The sequence below is a fragment of the Prunus avium genome, chromosome 7, assembly GCF_965620075.1.
Source record: "Prunus avium chromosome 7, drPruAviu1.hap1.1, whole genome shotgun sequence".
NCBI classification, from domain to species: domain Eukaryota; kingdom Viridiplantae; phylum Streptophyta; class Magnoliopsida; order Rosales; family Rosaceae; genus Prunus; species Prunus avium.
The window spans coordinates 36,747,492-36,769,430 of record NC_142290.1 but is presented as its reverse complement, the minus strand read 5'-3'; the positions used below and the strand labels follow the sequence as shown (position 1 = coordinate 36,769,430).

The 21,939-nt window shown below is 37.1% G+C and overlaps 4 protein-coding genes across 6 annotated transcripts; all 4 read left to right on the top strand.

Moving 5' to 3' along the window:
* Positions 1-390: 390 nt before the first annotated feature.
* Positions 391-4,409, top strand: LOC110751054 (3-hydroxyisobutyryl-CoA hydrolase-like protein 3, mitochondrial). Of its 3 annotated transcripts, XM_088244162.1 has the most exons (11): positions 391-772; positions 998-1,099; positions 1,244-1,321; positions 1,502-1,572; positions 2,349-2,483; positions 2,586-2,682; positions 2,920-3,049; positions 3,192-3,370; positions 3,506-3,633; positions 3,763-3,864; positions 4,092-4,409. In XM_088244162.1, exons 1-11 carry the CDS (start codon positions 544-546, stop codon positions 4,191-4,193), a joined length of 1,353 nt encoding a protein of 450 aa, XP_088100288.1. In that variant the 5' UTR covers positions 391-543; the 3' UTR covers positions 4,194-4,409. The 3 variants fall into 3 exon arrangements, with proteins under 3 accessions (XP_088100288.1, XP_021807164.2, XP_021807163.2); XM_021951472.2 differs by lacking the exon at positions 1,244-1,321 and having other exon boundaries at positions 1,520-1,572; XM_021951471.2 differs by lacking the exon at positions 1,502-1,572 and having other exon boundaries at positions 393-772; positions 1,244-1,308.
* A 676-nt stretch (positions 4,410-5,085) lies between these two features.
* On the top strand, positions 5,086-9,972 carry LOC110750987 (2-oxoglutarate (2OG) and Fe(II)-dependent oxygenase superfamily protein). Its single transcript, XM_021951391.2, has 15 exons — positions 5,086-5,394; positions 5,753-5,830; positions 6,043-6,092; positions 6,206-6,259; positions 6,537-6,589; positions 6,695-6,767; positions 7,041-7,102; positions 7,475-7,543; positions 8,047-8,152; positions 8,565-8,635; positions 8,884-8,984; positions 9,067-9,162; positions 9,340-9,407; positions 9,489-9,534; positions 9,624-9,972. Exons 1-15 carry the CDS (start codon positions 5,209-5,211, stop codon positions 9,702-9,704), a joined length of 1,194 nt encoding a protein of 397 aa, XP_021807083.1. The 5' UTR covers positions 5,086-5,208; the 3' UTR covers positions 9,705-9,972.
* Positions 9,973-15,348: 5,376 nt separating this feature from the next.
* On the top strand, positions 15,349-15,943 carry RTFL12 (ROTUNDIFOLIA like 12). Its single transcript, XM_021951529.2, has one exon. It carries the CDS (start codon positions 15,432-15,434, stop codon positions 15,612-15,614), a length of 183 nt encoding a protein of 60 aa, XP_021807221.1. The 5' UTR covers positions 15,349-15,431; the 3' UTR covers positions 15,615-15,943.
* Positions 15,944-17,060: 1,117 nt separating this feature from the next.
* Positions 17,061-20,899, top strand: LOC110751068 (S-adenosyl-L-methionine-dependent methyltransferases superfamily protein). Its single transcript, XM_021951487.2, has 11 exons — positions 17,061-17,505; positions 17,602-17,699; positions 17,808-17,912; positions 18,090-18,152; positions 18,371-18,444; positions 18,758-19,283; positions 19,367-19,486; positions 19,706-19,864; positions 20,038-20,144; positions 20,383-20,457; positions 20,560-20,899. Exons 1-11 carry the CDS (start codon positions 17,411-17,413, stop codon positions 20,605-20,607), a joined length of 1,470 nt encoding a protein of 489 aa, XP_021807179.2. The 5' UTR covers positions 17,061-17,410; the 3' UTR covers positions 20,608-20,899.
* The last annotated feature ends 1,040 nt before the right edge of the window (positions 20,900-21,939 follow it).

The following is a 21,939-nucleotide window of genomic DNA, read 5'->3' as shown; positions in this document are numbered from 1 at the left end:
CTAGTTCTAATATTTCTTAAAGTGGGCCCATGCATTCAAGAATTTGAACATTGTATCCAAAAAGTATCCAAGATTTTCAACTTGCCCTTGAGTTTCCCAACCAAAACTCCAAATTTTATTATTTTTGTAAGATTCCAGATTGGAGGCTGGATGTAGTAAGTAAATCTTTGGGTGTATTTAGCAACTCACTTCCTTAAACAAGCACAATATTATAGCCAGATGAAATGGAAATGGAAATCAAAGTTGGGCTTGCTGTTTTAAAAATTAGGCTACTAAGCCCATGTAGCTCAGAGAATATGATCAATGGGCTGGCCTAATTATGGGCCTTACATTTTGGTCATAGCCTGAATTACCATTAACACCCTCCCGCCACAAAGCAAAGTCCAATCACTACCCGCCACCACACTGTCAGAACTTTTCCTTCCGGGGCACTGGCAGCGAGGCAGTTCTTTCCCGGTAATTTAACCGAAACATCAAGGGTAATCCGGTCACACTGATACAGCGTCACTCTCCGACTCTCTCACTTCAGATTAAAACTGAAATATGCGAAGCTTATTCGGAGCTACCCAAACTCTGAGCAAATCGTCCGTTTTCTTCTTCCTCAACTCAAATTCGAAGCTCTCTGTGTGCAAAGCCTCCAAAAGCCCTCTCCTTCTCCGAACCTTCGCGATCATGGCCAGCGCCGATGAGTTCGTCAAGGGTAGCGTTCACCCAAACGGTGTCGCTGTCATCACCCTCGATCGCCCCAGAGCTCTCAACGCCATGAACCTAGGTATATAGACGTGAAAGCTTTTGCATTTGGAAATTGGAGCTGTTTTTTTTCAAGCTTGAATTTTATTGCATCTTATTAGTAACAAAAATTCTGTGTTATTACATTACATGCAAAGATCGTCAGTTCATTTGTGATAAAATGTCATGTCTGGTAGCTATTTCAAAGCAGTTAGCTTTACAAAGAATTTTGTATAAACTTTTAAGTGGAACTTATTTCAAAATGCAGATATGGATGTTAAATACAAAAGCTATCTGGATGAATGGGAATCAGACCCAAATGTGAAGTGCGTTTTGGTTGATAGCAGCTCAGCTCGTGCCTTTTGTGCGGGTAACATAGAGAAGATATAGAGTTTCCGTTAAATATTATGTGTAGCTAAATATGTTTTCCTAGAGATGTCTGTTTAGCTCTTTAGGCGGTTATTTTTGTTTTTGAGTCTTAGGTTTTGAGAGTGATCAATCATGGTAAATGCAGGAATGGATATTAAAGGGGTTGTTGCTGAAATCCAAAAGGACAAAAACACACCTCTTGTGCCGAAGGTTTCTACATTACGCTTGCTTTGATCTAGAATTGTTTCTTGTTTAGGTTCTTACTTGATAGGTTGTTGGTCTTGGTCATTCTTGCTGTGTCATTTCATGTTGTTTATTGTTTCCTTTCATTCCTTTTTATGTTGCATTTTTGTATCATATAAGGTGCCCCTTAAGTTGGCTTGTTGTCTCATTGATGACCCAGATTTTAGTTTACCTGCAGGGGGTGATGTGAAGCAGATCACGACCAAAAACCAACTGCCGGATATGATTGAGGTCTCGTTGTGTGTCCTTTTAACTATAGATAATAACAGGCTCATAACCTTATACAGTTTGCTAAAATCCGGATAATATAAGATGACTGTCTTCTCTACCATATTATATGCAATTCTGGTACTTTTCAAAGTAGGTAGAATTTACAACTAGCAATACCATTGACCCTTGAAAACCATTGATGACTAAGACTTAATACAAGCAAAGCAAGCCTTTTACAATAACACTCATGCATTAGCATCATAATTGATGTAAACTAATGTAACTCTTATTAATCTAGTGCCACTGTTCTTATTAAAAACAAAGGTCTACTGTACTGTTATTGTGTTTTGGTCTAAAGCTTCGGCATTTAGTAGGTTTTAGGACGTGCTCCTAAATATTTTTCTTACCAAGTACATTTAAGATGTTGAGATAGGTCTAAACCTTTTAAAGAATTTCATTTATATGAGTTCTGCACTATGTTTTTGGTTTGGTGATTCAATATTGTATAAATGTCATAAATTGCAGCTAAGATTGTGCATTCTTCATGTATTGATTTGGTAGTTAATTTTCAACAATTTTGTTTTCTGGGAATTTCATATTTGACATTCTTGAGAAGTTACGACATCTGGTCATTTATTTGGTTGTACTTTTTTTTTTTGGTCTGATGGTTGTATTTGAACTTGGGCAATATCATTTGTATTAGTTGGATATCATGCGTTTCTTTTTTGAGCTACCATTTGTAGTATTATTAAGACTGAAAGGTTACTGATATGATATTTGGGCTGCACATTTTGCAGGTATTCACTGCTGAGTATTCTCTGATATGCAAAATTTCTGAGTACAAGAAGCCCTATGTAAGTTTCATGGATGGCATAACAATGGGCTTTGGAATTGGCCTATCAGGTCATGGTCGCTACCGGATTGTTACAGAGGTTAATTGCCTTGTCAGGCAGATATTGTCAATTATGTCAATTGTGTTGCACTGGCTTTCTGAATTTTGCGTATTTAAACTCTCTTGTTTGGATGCATTTCAGAGGACTGTTCTTGCTATGCCAGAAAATGGAATTGGTTTGTTCCCAGATGTTGGGTTTTCACATATAGCGGGAAAGAGTCCAGGAGGAGGATCAGTTGGTATGCTTTTCTTATCCTCATGCAGTTTTTTTCCTTAAACTGGTGCAAGCTTTTTTTCCAGTGTTGACGTACTATAGAAAGTAGTCATATAGGCACTACAATCAGAAAGTATGGAGAAACTACAAAATTTAAGTAAAGTAGTTCATTAATAAGGAGAATGACTTATAAGATTTCTCTGTTTGCTTCATATCTCAATTCTTTGTTTTATAGTTGTTTAATAGTGTTTAATGTTTCTAGGTGCTTATCTTGGACTGACTGGGAAAAGGATTTCAACACCATCAGATGCATTATATGTAGGTCTCGGGACACATTTTGTGCCATCTCAAAACTTAGGTTCACTAAAAGAGGCCCTTTTGTCAACCAACTTGTATGTTTCTGATTTTCTTTCCACATTCTTTCTTTTATTTTATTTTCTTCATATTTTTATGCGCACATGGGTTAAACTTGGTTGGCATCATCACATTGGTAAATGGCTTGTTGAGATAAAAGTAACTCCATTGTTGATGTAGTTCCCAAGATCCACATCAGGATATTGAAACAACTTTGGGGGAATTCAGCAGCAACCCTGATTCTGAAGCCCAATTAAGATTGCTTTTGCCTCAAATAACTTCAGCATTTGGTGCAAATAAGTCAGTTCTTGAGACAATTGATGAACTTAAAAAGCATCAACAGAGTTCAGATGCTACTGGTATGTTTGTGAATGTATTTATTGATAATGAAATGAAATCTATCATGTCTATTAGAGAGGTTTGGGTGTCACTGTCAATTATTGTGGTTTGCCTTTTTGTTTTGTTGTTGGTGGTGATTCATTGTTGTGTTGCAGTGGTGGAGTGGGCTAATGAAGCTCTTCAAGGTCTTGGAAAGGGTGCTCCCTTTTCACTTTACTTGACACAAAAGTATTTCTCCAGAGTTGCATCTGCACTTGGGAAAAATGACAATCAATTATCCACAGTGAGTCTGGAGTTCTACCTTTTCGTTTCTTTCATCATGTGGTTGCATTCCTTTTGATAGGTTTTGTTTTCTAGTAGCTCGCCTGTTCTGAAAATATTGTGTACTCATTCTGTACTTGTCCAAATCCAGTTAACTGGTGTAATGAAAACTGAATATCGCATTGCCTTAAGATCGTCTTTGCGGTACGACTTTGCTGAAGGTGTGCGGGCAGTTTTGGTGGACAAGGATCAGGTTCGTTAATATTCTCAAGATTCCTTCCTATAAATTGGCAAGAAAGTATTGTTGAAACCAGCTCATTGAAACTGGAAGCAGCAATATTAATCGTTCCAATCTTTATGCTTTTGTGAAAGTGTTCCTTCCCTTTTGTTTTTAGACCATCAAAGTTATAAGTTCATCTTCTTTTCCATATGTCACAACGAACAACGAATAATATCGGTTTGTGTTTATTGTGCATGCAGAATCCGAAGTGGAACCCGGCAAAGTTAGAGGAGGTTAACCAGAATGAAGTGGAAGCTCTCTTTGAACCGTTGAGCCCAAACGTTGAGGAGTTGAGCGTGTGAATGCATGTGAAAACGACCTATCTTCATCTTCTGTACTCAAAGCAAAATAATATTTGTAGAAAAATTTCCTGTGATAGCTTGAGCAATAACATTAGACGTTAAATCTGCATGAGAGAATAAACCATTTTCCACTTGGACGCTTTTGATGCCTTTTGTACTACCATTTCAAAAAAATAAAAAAAAAGTGATAAATATCATTGTGATAATTTTTGCGGATTTTTTTTTGGGGGTTTACACGAGCATACCTAGCCTTACAGAAAACATACAAATTGGTCACTCCCCAGTCCGTCAAAGAAGGCATTAAGTGATGATGTGGCCTATTTAATGTGGCATTATTGGGATCCTTTTATATTTTTATTTTAATTAATAGTTTACAACGATTTACTTGCGTATAAGAGACAACAAATAAACAAAAACAACTTTGCCAAAGAACAATTTGGTGATTTGCAGCAGCCTCTGTCATATACGATGTAGAATCAAATTTAAAGAACATGAGCGGTGTTAGGGAGCGGGTTTTGGGGGAAGGATTTGATTGAGAACATAGACTAAATTGGGTTATGGGAAACTTCAATCTAATCATGGCTCATAAGAAATCACTACAATGGGCTTTTTATTCAAAACGCCCAGTGAACTTATTCACTAACCTAAAGGGAAACGACGAACCCTCTTCTCTTCTTTATGGAATTTTCCTTTAAGACTTACAAACGGAGAGAGCAACTAGAGTTTGTTAGCAAAATCAAAGTTAATAAAGGCATTTTCATAATTGTTAGTTTTAACTCCATTTGTGAAAAGTTAGAAGATATCCTAACAAGAATCACTTTCATTTTCATTTGGTTCTAAGTGAAGAATAAATAGAAATATTATTTTCAAAATTTTGAATTGGAAAGCTACCCTACCCACCCACTAGTGAATATTCGGGTTTGGAGGGAAGGGATGAGGATGGTGAAGAGCACGAGCATGCCTCCTTTTATTTATTCGTTCAAAATTTTGAATTGACAATCACGATTCACACCAAATGACTTCCCACCTCCTATATAAAACCTTCCCTCCCACCAAATTCCTCTTCATTTCCACGGGTTCTTCCTCACCGTCATCGTCACAGTCCAATCCCCTTCTTTCCCGCCAAATTTCCTGTCGAAGTATGCATTCTTCCTCCGAGACCACCGTCACGCCAGTCACCATATCATACTCGGAGCTCAAAGTAACCTTCTCTCTCATTCAATTTTGTTTGTTTGGTTACCGAGAAAATTAAACATAAGAGTTAGGATTGATCGGCTTTATTTGCTGCTTGGCTGCTTAGAAACTCAACATAATTCAGCGAAATTAGTGTAAAATACTCTTTGTGTTGACTTTTTTTGTTGTAATCATCAACCGTACCGAATTATTTTATTATTTTCTTGGCATCCGAACAGAGTCTTATTTGTTTTATTCTTAGTTTTCTTTAATTGCTATGTTTTGCTCTGCTAAACTCGCGGATCATCGCGCATGTCAAGAATTTGATTTTCTGATTTACGTTTATTTTATTTTATCTTGTTTGATGGATTGATTGATTGAGGCAGGACAAGAACACGGACTTGTCATTGAAGATTGAAGAAGGCTTTGGACCTAATGGGCTAGGAATCTTATCAATCACCGATGTATGGTTACTTTACGCATTTAAATTGTTCGTCTCTATTTTCCTTTTATTCTCTTTAGGTTCGGTCCTTTTTCCTTTGTTAATTAGTGATTATGCTTTCTTTTACATGCTAAATCTAATTAGTATTTATGCTGTACAATCATATTGTATTGAACTGATAACTATTTGCTTTCTAGTGTCCTTGTGATTGTTTCCTTGAGTTTCCAATTGCAGGTTCCGGGATATTCTTCCTTGCGCCGAAATCTTCTACACCTGTCACCTAGGTACAACCTTCTACATAGGATTTTCATGTTCATTTTATCTGAAAGTCATATGAACATAGGAAGATAGTTTGATATAGCACTGCTCATGGGAATTTTTATTTGTTTTTAATTAGATTAGCCAATCTGCCGGAAGAGGTGAAGAAGGAACTCGAAGATCCTGATAGTAGGTAAGGCATTTTAGTTCCATTCCATCCTTATGATTTGATTTCTCTTAAGCCATTGACAGATTTTCTGTATAAATACAAACATCAATCTATTCTTTATTTAATAGCGAGTTTCCAAAAATATCCCCTACAAGACTCAACTCTTAAATTTATTTACCTAGCTTTAGTGCATTTCTCGGGAATCTGTTTGTACTTGTTGTATTCATCTGATGAGAACTCTATTTCATCATTCTGGGTAGATGTATGATTTATCTTTTTTTTACCCGCCTTCCATATGTAGGTACAATTTTGGATGGAGTCATGGAAAAGAGAAGCTGGAATCTGGAAAGCCTGGTATCACCCTCCTTTTTTTTTTTCTTGTTGGAAACTCTAAATTACAATCATGCCTAGTCACATGATTGTTATTTATTATTTTCAGTTTGTGTTTTGGTTTCGCAGATACATTAAAAGGCTCTTTTTATGCAAATCCAATATTAGATAGGCCTACAACAGATGAATCTCTACTTCAAAGGTAACAGTCTCTAGGAACATAAAAATCATAATCTGATTACGTATGGCATTTTCTTTTGTATGTGGTCACATGGTATATGGCTCAGATCAGAAAAGTTTGGCTAGACTGTTGTTTTTTGTGGTTACGAATAACTAACATACATTCCCTATATAAGGTTGTATGTGTATAAAATAGGCCAGGCCAAACTTTCTTTATATTTGAGAAATTACAGATTTGCGCAAACAGAACATTATGCTTTGTATGCTCAGATTTTTGCTTGTGATCTGTACCCAGGTATCCATCATACTGTGGATCAAATATGTGGCCTAATAGTGAATTGCCAGAACTTGAAGTCGGTATGTTTCCCTTGAATTTATGTGATTTTCTTGGCCACAAGTTGTTATTCTTTAATTTTTCTCCTAATGGTGGTTGACTTTATGATGATTGCCTGATTGCTTAGCTCTATGCTTCATAGATGTTCCATGGCCATGCAAGTAATTTTGAAAGCTTTGTTGTGACTGAGTAGCCACTAGTAATTTATATTTACTAAATATATAGATTTCATTACTATGTCTACTTTATGCAACAACAAACTGAGTTATTATAGCTCGTAAAGAAAGTTCTACAATGTTCTTAGTTCTATGCCTTTTCACTTTTTGAATTATATAATGTATATATTCAACTTTTCATGATTGTATTATCACTGAATATGACCTTTTGATTTGTAGCCTTCAAAGCTCTTGGGAAGCTGATCCTTGGAGTGGGGCTTATGGTAGCATTTCACTGTGACAGATATGGTAAAGTTTCATATTGTTATGGTTTTTACTCCAAGAGAAGATAACTATGTTGTTTTTCAGGTCTCATTTTATACTTAAGTTGTAACATTTAACTGCATAAATATTTTTTGCCCTGGCCAGAAAACAAGTATCATAATATGAGTATTCACAAGGCCTAAGGATATAAGAAATTGAGATGACACAATCTATGATATTGGAAAAGGGTTAAATCAAGATTTCTGAATCTTTTACATGATTACATCACAAGAACCTTAAATTTATCATCTCTGGTGTAGAAGGGATAAAGAATGCTCGACACCTCACAACTAAATGATATTGACCTTTTCTGAACCCCTGGCCAAACAAAATGACATAGTCTTCTTGCTAGCTCGTTGCTGTTATTGATTTTCAGGGGAATTGTTAGGATGACTATTTTGGAGTCCCAATAGCAGCTCCCTTTTTTTCTTTATGTATAGCTGTTGATTTATGGTGACCCTTTCAAATTTTGATGAGTGCTTGAACAGTGTCAAAAGCAATCAAAATGAGTGAGGATAAAGGCCTTGAACAATTACTTTTTCGTTCTCGGTGTCATAAAGGGCGTCTACTTTATTACTTTCCCACAAAAGAGAGGTAATTATATTTTCTGTCCGCATCACAATTCACCCATAGCTGATAATGCATCGGTTTGTTGTGAAGTTCAAGTTCTTTTTGAAAATTCTTCGTCTCTCATGTTTGGTAATATTTTGATCATTCATTTTGTTATGTTGAAATATAAGACGAAGGAAATGTGCCATTCTTTTATGAAGTCCTAAAATCATGATTCCCTTAAAGTTGAACAGCATAATTAAGATGATGCTCATGTTAGTTAGTATAAAGGAATTACACTAACAGTTTTAATATGGGCAAGATGATCTCTGGGCAGTGAAGGAGGTTAAGAATGGCAGTAGATGGTTACTAAGGTTTAAAAGAATAAATAGTACTGCGGTATGCATTCTTTTGGCTCCCAGAGGTAGTATATTAACAAGTGAATTACGACTTGCAGTGATTCAACTGAAGATAATAAAGACATGTCATCTTGGTGTGGATGGCATACAGACCATGGTTCACTGACAGGTGATCATTTTTTTTTCTCATCTTATTATATTAATTAATTCATGTCAATGCTTATTGCTCAACATGTTATGTTGTAACCCATCAAATCAATTCTTCTTTGTATAATATGAACATTAAGTTTGGATGTGTGCGTGCTGTTCATGCAATAACATATAGATTACTAGTACAAGGTGCATATAATTTCCTTACAATTATCTAGTCGGGACACTTTCGATGTGCCTAATTTTCCACTTTAAATTAATATGTAGGACTGACCTGTGCCATGTTTACGAGAGATGCTGTTGAAATACCTTGCCCTGATATTGGTGCTGGCCTTTATATCAGAACGCGAACAGATCAGATTGTCAAAGTATGTCTTCTTATTCTTGAAAATTCTAATAATGGAGGATACAGTTGACAATAATGATTTTCCATGATTGTTTATGTATTAGGTTGTCTTTGGAGAAGATGCAATAGCATACCAAATTGGCGAAACCACTGAAATTCTGTCAAGAGGTTATCTTTGTGCGACACCACATTGTGTCCGGGTACTTTCTCTACTAAGCTTGGCTCAGAACAGGGTTCCCTAGACATAAGTCTTTTGTCTAGTTTGTGCAACCAACTCCCCTGTTCTTATTTACCTCTCCTCTCCCCCGAAAACCAAAGTTTTCCTTGGCATATGTCTAATAGCAGTCATTGTTTTGATTCACTGGATGTTTGTTCAGGCACCCAAGGGAAAGGATGCTTGCAGTCTTGATCGTTCGACATTTGCATTATTTATGCAACCTGACTGGTAAGTGCATCTCTGGTCACATCACATGTGTGATATCTTAAGCAATGGTTGATGGTAGTTAAGCATAATTCATTTTTGCAGGGATGAGAAGCTTAATTTTCCAGAGGAGATTCATATCCATAAAGAGGTAATGCATCACCACTAAAGGCATGCACATCAACCATCACGTTATTCTCTTCTTTTTCTTTCATTTTTAACTATCGTCTTCTCTTTCAGTTGATTTCACCAAATGGTGCTCTTACCTTTGGAGAGTACACAGAGAAGCTCCTTGACAAATATTACTACCAGAAAACATAAACGTTCAAGTATTTTCGCTCTTCGACGATATACGACAACATACTCTCAAATACTTAGTAGATCAAATGAAAATTTTGAAAAGAAAAGAAAAAATGTAAATTTCTTCATTTGCATGGTTTATTTCTTGTTGGCAGGTTACTTCTCCGATCAGTATGTTTTTCTAAATTGAATTTTCAATTACAATTTACATATAAAAGCAGGAGAAGATATTGCTGTCGGCTATTGTTATTTTTTTTTTATGTCAAATAATATAAAGTCGGTGGCGGTACGTTCTCTTCTCTGTATATAATATCACAACACGACATGTCGTATACCCCTTGGCGGTCTGGCCGACATACATGTCACGCTCATGACGGCTTCCCACGTCTAGAAGCGTAAAAATAAACAGAAAAACGTGTATAAATATAAGGGAGCATTTTTGCTCTATGATAAGTTCTAATTTTCCCCAAACCCAAAATCACAAGCCGAATCCGCCGGAAAAGCCACCGGAAAATGGGGTTTCGAAAGCGGTGCTTGATGATGGCGAAGCACCAAAAGACCCGGTTCTACATCCTTGGATGCAGCGTTTCGATGCTCCTCTGCTGTCACGATCACTCCATATTAGATTAGCCAATAGCCAGAGCAAGCTCACTCCAAGAATTTTCCAAATTGATTGGTCCACGTGGCACAGTCTTATTGCTTGTGCTGTTCTCCAAGAGTTCAAAGTGAAAGCTGCTGGTAACAAGTTTTCAAATTTTTGTGTTCATAATTATATTCATGACACAAAGTTTGCATGTTGCAAGGCAATGTGCTTAGGCACGGCGGTGCCGAAGGTGAGCTTAGGCAAAGGGTTGCCGAAGGTGAAGGGATGCCAAAGGCGACACAAAGCTTGCATATTGCAAGATAATTTGTTTAGGCACGGGGGTGCTGAAGGTGAGCTTAGGCATGAGAGTGCCGAATGTTAAGGGGATACCAAAGTCGACACAAAGCTTGCATGTTGCAAGGCAATGTGCTTAGGTACGGGGGTGCCGAAGGTGAGCTTAGGCATGGGAGTGCCGAATGTGAAAGAGATACCAAAGGCGACACAAAGCTTGCATGTTGCAAGGCGATGTGCTTAGGCACGGGGGTGCCGAAGGTGAGCTTAGGCAAAGGGGTGCCGAATGTGAAGGGGATACCAAAGGCGACACAAAACTTGCATGTTGCAAGGCAATGTGCTTAGGGACGGGGGTGCCGAAGGTGAGCTTAGGCAAAGGGGTGCCGAAGGTGAAGGGATGCCAAAGACGACACAAAGCTTGCATATTGCAAGGCAAAGTGCTTAGGCACAGGGGTGCCGAAAGTGAGCTTAGGCAAAGGGGTGCCAAAGGTGAAGGGATGCCAAAGGCGACACAAAGTTTGCATGTTGCAAGGCAATGTGCTTAGGTACGGGGGTGCCGAAGGTGAAGGGATGTCAAAGGCGACACAAAGCTTGCATGTTGCAAGGCAATGTGTTTAGGCACGGAGGTGCCGAAGGTGAGCTTAGGCAAATGGGTACCGAATGTGAAGGGGATATCGAATGCGACACAAAGCTTGCATGTTGCAAGGCAATGTGCTTAGGCACGGGGGTGCCGAAGGTTAGCTTAGGCAAAGGGGTGCCGAAGGTGAAGGGATGCCAAAGGCGACACAAAACGTGCATGTTGCAAGACAATGTGCTTAGGCACGGGGGTACCGAAGGTGAGCTTAGGCAAATGGATGCCAAAGGTGAAGGGATGCCAAAAACGACACAAAGCTTGCATGTTGCAAGGCAATGTACTTAGGCACAGGGGTGCCGAAGGTGAGTTTAGGCAAAGGGGTGCCAAATGCGACACAAAGCTTGCATATTGCAAGGCAATGTGCTTAGGCACGGGGGTGCCGAAGGTGAGCTTAGGCACGGGGGTGCCGAATGTGATCTTAGACAAATGGGTGCCGAATGTGAAGGGATGCCGAAGGCGACACAAAGTTTGCATGTTTGCAAGGCAATGTGCTTAGGCACGGGGGTGCTAAAGGTGAGCTTAGGCACGGGGTGCCGAATGTGAGCTTAGGCAAAGAGGTGCCGAATGTGAAGGGATGCCGAAGGCGACACAAAGCTTGCATGTATGGCTCTCTGATTGGGTGCCCATTGTCTTGCCGTTCGGCAGGCAAATAGGCAGTCTTAGTGGGGCTTTCTTTTGCTGTAGGCAGATTGTGCACGTGGCCTAGCCTTCTTGTTGGCTCTAGATTTAAGTCTTTTGTGAGACTTTGACAAAGTGGGTGTCTTCAGCATGTTGATGTTTTGATGACTCCTGATTACTTGCATGCTGGTACTTGTTGGACACACAGAGCATGCATCTCTTGCGATTGTCTGGTGTCCTCAGCCCCTGCACCTCAGGTGCTTGCTTGTGACATTTAATAATATGAGCTAGTTCTACTTGAGGATCATAGCAGAAGAAGTCATCGCAATAGTCGAAGAAAATCGCGTCCTCATAGGGATTCATATTGATTTTTCACCTTGGCACTAATATATAAAAAAAAGAAGTCAAAACATAAAGCAAGATAAATTAATGCAACCTAAACATGTGGATTTTAAGACAGTTTAATGAAATTGAATAAAAAGGATAAACATTCTTTCTTTTTTTTAAATTTTCTTTTTATGAAATATAAAAAGAAAAAAAAAAACAAATCATCAAATAAGAGTTGGCTAAACATATATTTCTGTTTTTACCTAGCACCAACTTATTTTTTTTAGCCAACCCTTCTATTCACTTAACTGTAACCCACCTATGTCCAAAATATATAATAAATTCAAATGATACGTTATGCACTTGGTCTTCACTTTTTCCCACAAATGAGTTTGTGGGATTCGTATTCCTCATAGTTGAAAAATACTTTGTGGTAGTTTTTCTTCTCGCAGTGTGGGTATGAAACCTCCTAACTTGGATGGACGTTGTCCATATAGTTGTCTAAAGCTTTTTGACTAGTAAAGATCTTTGCATGCTAGTACCCATTGTTGGACACACAGAGCATGCATCTCTTGCGATTGTCTGATGTCCTCAGCTCCTGCACCTCAGGTGCGTGCTTGTGACATTTAATCATGTGAGCTAGTTCTGCTTGAAGATCACAACCGGAGAAGTCATCGCAGTAGACGCATAAAATCACGTCCTCATAAGGATTCATATTGATTTTTCACCTTGGCACTAATATATGAAGAAAAGAAGTCAGAACATAAAGTAAGATAAATTAATGCAACCTAAACATCTGAAATTTAAGGCAGTTTAACAAAATTGAATAAAAAGGATAAATAGTCTTTCTCTTTATTTATTTATTTATTTATTTAAATTTTATGAAATAGAAAAAGAAGAAGAAAAACAAATCATCAAATAAGAGTTGGCTAAACATATATTTCTTTTTTTTTACCTAGTACCAACTTTTTTGTTAGCCAACTTTTCTATTCACTTAACTGTAACCCACCTCTTACTGAACTCCACACCGAGGAGAAACCAACAAGTGATGAGCTTGGGCATGTTACATTGTTTTAGAACCTCCATTTTCATAATTCTTTTTAGTTAATTTTGTGAAAATTTTTAAAAATGTGCATCAAACTTATACACACCAATTTGTTATTTACTTACCAAGAAAAAAAAAAAAGAGATTTAGAAATTGGGCTGTTTCCAATAGCCCAAAAACAGAGATTTAGAAGAAAAGTTTGGCCCAACAATAAATTTCTGCTTCATCAGCAGTGGTTTTAAAATTAATTTACTTCATTTTATAGTAGCAATCTGAATCATCACATTTCATCATCAGAATTCTTGACAGTTTTGCATGGTTTGTAATTCATAAACAATAACACTGAAAAACAAAACCAAAACCAGAGAGAGAGAAAGGGAGAGAAGCTCAAAAGTGCTTGAAACAAAATCATCAAGTGATAAGCTTGGAGAAACCAACAAGTGATAAGCTTGGACATGTTACATTGTTTTAGAACCTCCATTTTCGTAATTCTTTTTTGTTAATTTTATGCAAAATTTTAAAAATGTGACATCAACTTATACACACCAATTTGTTATTTACTTACCAAGAAAAAAAAAAAAAGAGATTTAGAAATTGGGCTGTTTCCAATAGCCCAAAAACAGATATCATAGATTCAGAAACAGAGAACCCAACAAAGGGTATAACCAAAAAATAAAACTTGATCAGAAAAATGAAAAACAAAAAAAAAAAACTGAAAAAAACTAAAAACATAAATGGGATTCAGTAAAAATGAATGAAATGAGCAGAACTATCTAACAAAGGATAGCAAGAGGTCTGGGTTTACCTCTGCACTTGATAACCTGACCAGCTGTAGACATTGTATCAAACTTTGTGATGCTTATCTGTTAATTTACGATAAAAAGTCTTGTGTTTTTGGATGTGGGAAAGTGAGAATGTGAAGGCAAGGCACTATTTATATTGTGTTTTTCATCAGAATTCTTGACAGTTTGGCATGGTTTGTAACACACAGATCATAGATTCAGAAACAATAACACTGAAAAACAAAACCAAAACCAGAGAGAGAGAAAAGGAGAGAAGCTCAAAAGTGCTTGAAACAAAATCATCAAGTGAGGTGGTGCTGGAGTCGGGTTCACTTGCTGCCACTTGCAAGAGAGGATAATGCTGCCACTTGCTGTAGGCTATTTTTATTTGTTTATGACAAATAATATAGGGAAAGTCGGCGGCGGTACTTTCTCTGTAATATAATATCACAATACGACATGTCGTATACCCTATGCCGGTCTGGCCGACCTACATGTCGCTTTCGTGATGGCCTCTCACATCTAGAAGCGTAAAAAGAAACAGAAAAACGTAAATAAATAGATAGAAGGAAGATAGCACCAATAAGAAATTAGATATGGACAAAAATGCCACGAGGGATAGGCGTAATATGCTACAGTATTATTGAGGGGTGTACATGGCCCAATTGGCATTTCCACACGGCTTCTCTTCGCTTACTTCATATCTTTTTAGCATGCTGACTTACTTAAATGCCCTTCACATTTCATATGGTTACAAAAGCTTCAATTCAAATTGTTAAATTATCACCAGAATAAATGTCGCACAAACACAATTATATAATCTATAATCTTATACAATACATGTTATTGTATCATAGAGATTTATTTTATTTTTTAATAGACTACCAACTTGAACTATTAATTTTAGTTCAATTTAATCATTGTTGTTGTGTGCATAGCCATATTTTTTATTTGTTTGTTTTTTAAGTGTTGTTTTTTCTATACATGCAATATTTGGAGAAATGGGAATTCGAATACACCACCTAAGATGTAGGAATTGGAATATATGACATGAGGGGAATATGAATACAAACAACATTAAGAGGAAGGGACAATATTGTTGACACGCAATCACAAAGCTTTTAATAGCAAAATAAAATAAAATATTGGGAATAATATTGTTTTGCTATCCTTGATCAATAATACAATGAGAGTGACCAGGATAATAAAAAAATGTTATCCTCGTTGTAACTTGTAAGAGTTTTTCTACTCAAATAAGAGAGGGACAATAATGTAAAATTGGGCAAAAGTTAGATTTCAATGAAATGACATCAAGCTGACGAGGTGGGGACCGCCGCATATGTCCACACAACTCCGTCGCCTATAAAAGAATAAAACTATAACCATATAATTCCGTGTTCGTTCAAACACTAATAACTCTTTAGTTTCGTCTTTCCTTCCTCCCGATTTTCGCCGCCGCCAATTCTCCATGACAAGTTCTAATTTTCCCCAAAACCAAGTCACACGCCGAGTCCGCCGGAAAAGCCACCGGAAAATGGGGTTTCGAAAGCGGTGCTTGATGATGGCGAAGCACCAAAAGACCCGGTTCTACATCCTCGGACGCTGCGTTTCGATGCTCCTCTGCTGGCACGACCACTCCATATCAGATTAGCCAATAGCCAGAGCTAGCTAGCTCCAAGAATTTTCCAAATTGATTGGTCCACGTGGCATAGTCTTATTGCTTGTGCTGTTCTCCAAGAGTTCAAAGTGAAAGCCGAGGAAGAAAAGCTGCGGTTAAGGGAAGCATGGTTGGTGATAGAGCTTTTGGGTCAAGGACTCAAGTTTTCAAGGGCAAGGCCAAAATTATACACCAAAGCAAAAGAATGAGTCTTTGTATTTTTGACCTTAGATTTGCTTCTTTTGCTTCATGTGAATCCATGTACATATTCAAAGATTGAAAGGAGAAATACCAAATGGAAAACAGTGACTCATTTACTATTATTTGTGTTGCTTGATTGAATATCTGGTTCTTTTTCTTCTTCTTTTCCTTTTATGTTTCTGTTGGAGTGAAAAATGCAAGTATTTCATACATCATGGCCACGTTTAGTGCCTTGGAGTGGTTTACTTATGAAGCATGTCAAAAGAAGAAATGAAATTTTTTTGACCAAGTACCACCTTGAAGGTAGAAGATGGATTATTATTCATGAAGCAAACTTATCTCATTTAATCCCCACAAAATGACTTTATAATTTATTCCCCCAATCTCCAAAATGAAAAAATCATTTACCTTTACCTTCATTTTTTTTCCCTTTAATATACCCTAAATTTAATGACTTATCTACTCCAATTCTAACCCGAAAGAGCCCCATATATCATAGAATATGAGCAAGTACCAGCTCCAAAATGCATAAAGTGTAATTTGGTTGGTGGAAGTTACGTCAAATGTCAATTTGTGAATGAATAAAATTGGTACATTTATTAGTTGAGCTATTGTAATCCATCAAGCTATCTTATAAGATGGGAAAAGGATATATTGGTTGAGCGGCTATATAATATTATACCAAAGTCAGCAAGCAGAAAGAGGGTGCAATTATATTTTAAGACCCTACTTTCTCATGGATATTCAACAATGTATTTTTATTATTCACATGAATTATCCTTTAAAGAAGCTAAAAATTGAACGATTTCGATTACACATTGTCCAGAAATAAGATATTCTTATTATATATGGTAGTGGAAACTTCATAGTTGTACCTAATAATAATATATTAAAATTTTAATGTAAGGACTTTTAGCTCAAGTGATTAAGAGTAATTACTATTGCATTCGAAATCATGTGTTCAAAGTTCATATATGCGCTCTCTCAATATTAATGTATAGAAAAAAAGAGATTTTTGTATAAATGTCACCTGAACTTATACATCAATTTCAATTTATCACCTTAAAGAAAAATTTAAGCAAAATATCATCTTAAGTTTTAAAAATCCATGATTTGTCACCAAACTTTAACATCATCCAATTTTCCATCCATTTTTAAGGGTATTTTAGTCTTCCTAATATGTAAATCCTCTTTTTTATATAATTAATTTGCATCTGTATAGGTTTATGGATGAATTGGTGTGGGAGAAAAACTTGGACGCAGCCGCCTACATCATTTATCTTCTCTCACATTTGCAATAAAGCCAATTCAGTGAATTAGATGGGCTGCTCATTTTCAAATTGGGCCCATTTAGTTCGAGTAGGATCCCGGAAACCTCTTCGCGGCAACGACGCCGTACTAGGATAGTTTTCCCCCCGCCATTTGAACCGCTTGAACCCTAATCCCTTTCGGAACAATCTGCAGCCTACTGCAGTAGCCGATGGTCTAAGAAACTCTGGCTTCCACTTTCCCTTTTTCTTTAGATACTAACATTGAAGTTCATGCTTCAATTTTAGGCATTTTTTTTTTCTACAAAAAAAGAGAGGAAAATGTTGGATGAAAGTAAATTTGATGTGCATTTGAAACTGTGGGCACTTCGGATCCCTCGTGAGCTTTGCAAGGTCGCCACTCGCATACTAAATGGGTAACTCTGCAAGTCTCCATCTCTCTGTGTGTAGCTGCCAATGCAATGCTTTGTATGGTAATAGTTTATATAAGTTGGATGGTATTTTATTTGCAGATATTTGCTTGATAAACCCCGCATAAAACCGATTACCGAAGACCCAACATGCGAAAAAAACCGTTACATGATATTATCTGAGAGGGTCCAAGATTCTGGTAACAAGTTTTCAAATTTTTGTATTCATAATTATATTCATTACACTTGGTCTCTGTGTATTATGTGCATTTTTGTCACTAATTGAAAGTTTTCTTTGTGTGAGGCAGACCTATCTAATATTCCTGAAAAAAATCTCGATGAACTAAAGGGTTTATGCAAGATTGAAGTGGTTCCATATTCGTTGACACTTGGATACTCATATTGGGGTGCAGGTCGATTTGATGCTTTTTTGGTATCTTTTTCATTAATCTCTTTCTTTTGCATAACCTCCTACACACTCACCCCCACTCTTGCATTGCATACAAAGTTTCTAACTGATAGGTTTTGAATTTTTGACCCTGTATTTGTTCAATGATGTTAAAATTTCTTACTGATTGTTATGATTTCAGACCATATATTGAAGCAGATTCTGCCTCCTGGAGTGGAAGTTCCTTCATCTTTTGAAACTATAGTTAAGTACTCTCTTCATGATTCTATTTTTTCCTCATTATGTGTTTGTCTTCATACTCAAAGTTGCCAACTTCTTGCACATTTTCTATATAGCTTTACAATCCTAACTTACTGCGCAAAACTTGATAATCTTTGTTTAGTGTTTATTATCAGTTTAGTATACAAGGATTAACCGTGTTGATATCTGATGCTGGACTAACATTACTTCATGCTCATGCAGGTCATGTTGCCCACCTGAATATTCATGACGAATTACTCCCCTACAAGGATGTCATTGCAAAAGTTATCTATGATGTATGTTTCACTTGCTTCTGGCCTCAATATTGACCTAGCTTCATTTTTAACTCATAATCTGCATAAATTGTGTTCCCTGATATATACTGTTAAAATGTTTTGTTTGTCACAGCTGGACTTTTACTCTTTCATTTTGTTCTTGCAAGGCCTTGTTGTTTTTGCAAGGTTATTGTTTTGGAACTTTTGTCGTTGTAAGCTTAGTGTTGACACTTGCATTCTCTTTATATATGCAATTTTTTAAATCATAAGAAAATGTACCATGTTGGTATGTTTATACATACTTATGTCTTGTTTGGCCTTTTTGTATTATCAGAAAAATTATCCTAGAATCAAGACAATTGTTAATAAAGTCGAAACGATTGAAAATGAGTTCCGTGTGCCAAAGTTTGAAGTTTTAGCAGGGGAAGATGATACGGTTACAGAAGTGAAACAATATGGAGCGACTTTCAAGCTTGATTACAGCTTGGTCTATTGGAATTCAAGATTGGAGCATGAACATATAAGGTTGGTTTCTCAGTTTCAAGCTGGGGAAATCATATGTGACATGTTTGCTGGTATTGGCCCTTTTGCTATCCCTGCAGCACAGAAGGGATGCATAGTGTATGCAAATGACTTAAATCCGGATAGCATCCATTATCTGAAGATCAATGCAGAAACAAACAAGGTTGATAATCGTGTTCGTGCATACAATATTGATGCAAGAAAATTTATTTCTCAATTGATGGAAGTGCCCAACAGCGATGAAAAATCAGATTCTGATATCTCCATGCTGAAAACTGGCGAGAAATGTGACATTCAGGGCAATCAGGAACCAAAATCTGAAAATGGAAGGCTAGCTGGTAATATACATGTGAAAATATTGCGATCTTTCAGTTTGCGTGAATCGTTACTTGTGACCTTCTTAATCTTCGGTTTCTCACAGTTGAGGTGAAAGAAGTACCAAATACTGTTATTAGTAATCCGGATGCTTTACAAGCTTCCAGCAGGAATGCTGATTCATCAGTACCTCCAGTTAAAAGACCTTCAGATAGCTGTCAATCAGGTATCATGGTCACCACAAATATGTGTTTGGTCATCACTGAAGTTGATGCAATCATTACTGCTTCCTGGTTTATTTATAAGGTTTAAGTATCCTTATGTTGGTGTTAGATGCATACCTGATTTCCTTCCTCTCCAAATAATTGCATGTACAATGTCATTTTGATTGATATATATTTTGGTTGGGATTGCTAAGTTATTTCCCTTGCATTTCCCTTTGCAGAGAATGAAAGTGTTGATGGCACTAGTGCTTTTGTAGCTGGTAGGAGAAAAGGAAGCAAGACTAAGAGAATGAGAGGCCCTGAGATCTCCGATGTTAAGACTTGGGAGCATGTTGATCATGTGATAATGAATCTACCTGCTTCTGCTCTTGAATTTCTAGGTACAGATGCCTTTTGTGGATGGTTTTGAATCTGATTATCTATACCCCTTGGGATTTACATCCTTTTTTGATTGAGTACAAATACCATTGCCTCAGTAAATCTCTGCTTGAACCAAATAGTAGAAGTAAGACAAGTGAATTTGCTTTTAATATCTGCATACATTTTCATTCAGATGCATTTAGGGGTCTGATCCAGAGAAAGTATTGGACGGGATCTCTTCCTTGGATTCACTGCTATTGCTTTATAAGGGCCAATGAAACGCAAGAATCTATTATTTCAGTAAGTTTTATCTGTATGGCTATTAAATCTAACTAAAAGCTTCTGATAATTACAAAAGTCCTTTAATTGGTAATGTCTCTAAGGTCTTTGACGTGTACTGGTAGCGTAGGCACTTGGCTTTTGATTGATCAAAATTGACCTTTTCCCAAATGAGACAGTGTAGTAATCTGCTGTATACATGTTCCAGTTCTTCTAACACCTTTGCGCTCTCATAACCTGTGTTTCCAACTATATGCAGGTGGCAGAGTCCGGTTTGAATGCCCATATAAAAGATCCAATATTTCATAGGGTTAGGGATGTCGCTCCAAACAAGGTATTGACGTTTGGAACTATTTACAGTGGATATATACAAATATGCCTATAGTGGATATATACTAACTGTCTTGAAGTCTTCTGATCTTTCAATATCTCACAGGCAATGTTTTGCTTAAGCTTTAGGCTGCCAGAAGGGTGCCTTATTTAAGATGCCAGAGTCTCTCATTCTGCTGAGGGAGAGGGAGTTGCGCGAATGGGCCTCTTCCTTTTGAGAGCTAAGAAAGCCAATCCCCTGCACTATACGAGCAACTGCTGTCTGTTAAAGCACTTGAAACCTTCCATTTTGCAAAAAAATTCATCGTTCTGTAATTTTTGCATACAATCTGTACTGTATTGGTTGATCAGGGCATATCACCAAAATCTGATATGTGAAAAGTCAGTATGACAGTCGTAGCCTTCATATCTTTTGATTATAACAGGTTTTGAGTGCTTTTTTTTAACCACCGAGTGAAACAAAAAGATCAGATCTGGCAAGGGGTTTATAATTTGAGTGGTTAAGAACACTCGTTTAATTTCATGGTTTGTGCATGGGGACAGTAGTTAGTGTGTGTTATTGTTACGCGTGACTAAAGCACATAACTTTCATGTAAGTTTCTAGATCATAATTCAATACAACTTCTAATTAAAAGAAGGAAGGAAAAAGAAAAAGAGGCACTTTCCTTTCATTTTATACGACTGGTCTCAAAGACTGAAGCTGTAGGGACAAGGGAGGCAACAAAATCTGAGTAATTCACAAGCAATCTTTCACCTTTTGTGTATGTAGGGTTCAGGATGAAGGGGAAGAATATGCTTCCCATTGGCATTGCCCTAACAAATTCAAATTATGCCCATCTCTTGGAAACTTCAACATCAAAATGTGATTTTGAACTCCATTAATATACTTGAAGTGTCCCCAGCGCAGGCCCTAAACTCCTACGAGTGGAACCTACGACGACGGGTGTATCGGGGAAGTTGTAGTACCTTGTGTGAATGTAGCATTTTCCTGATAAGAAAAACTAAAAGACATCCTTTTTCTTTGGAATGGCACTTATGCTAGCTATCCCTTTTTCTGTGACGATAAAGTGTCAAACTTTCACGTAATAAAAGCAAACGCAAAGGAGGAGCCTGCAAATTGATGCAAAAATGAACACGTAGGTTTTGGCTGGAAAGTTGGCATTTTGGAGTATTCTCTTTAAGTTTGCTTAAAAGATCAGTCAATGGTTTTCTTCTCATGGATGGTCACTCACTATCTTTGCTCCTTGGTCTTGGTCTTGGTCTTGGATAATAAGTCTTCATGTTCCCATTTCCCTTCCCAAAGTTGGCATTTTTCTTTTTGGACAGGCCAAACATAATATTTTTCATATTAATATTAATTTGAATAATAATATTATTCAGTTGGAAAACAATTAGCATGGGCTGGCCACCATAACTGAATAACTGAATTAAGGAACGAATCTTCCATTTCTTTTTCGCTTTTCCCATCAAAGTTCTCTAAAGCCTA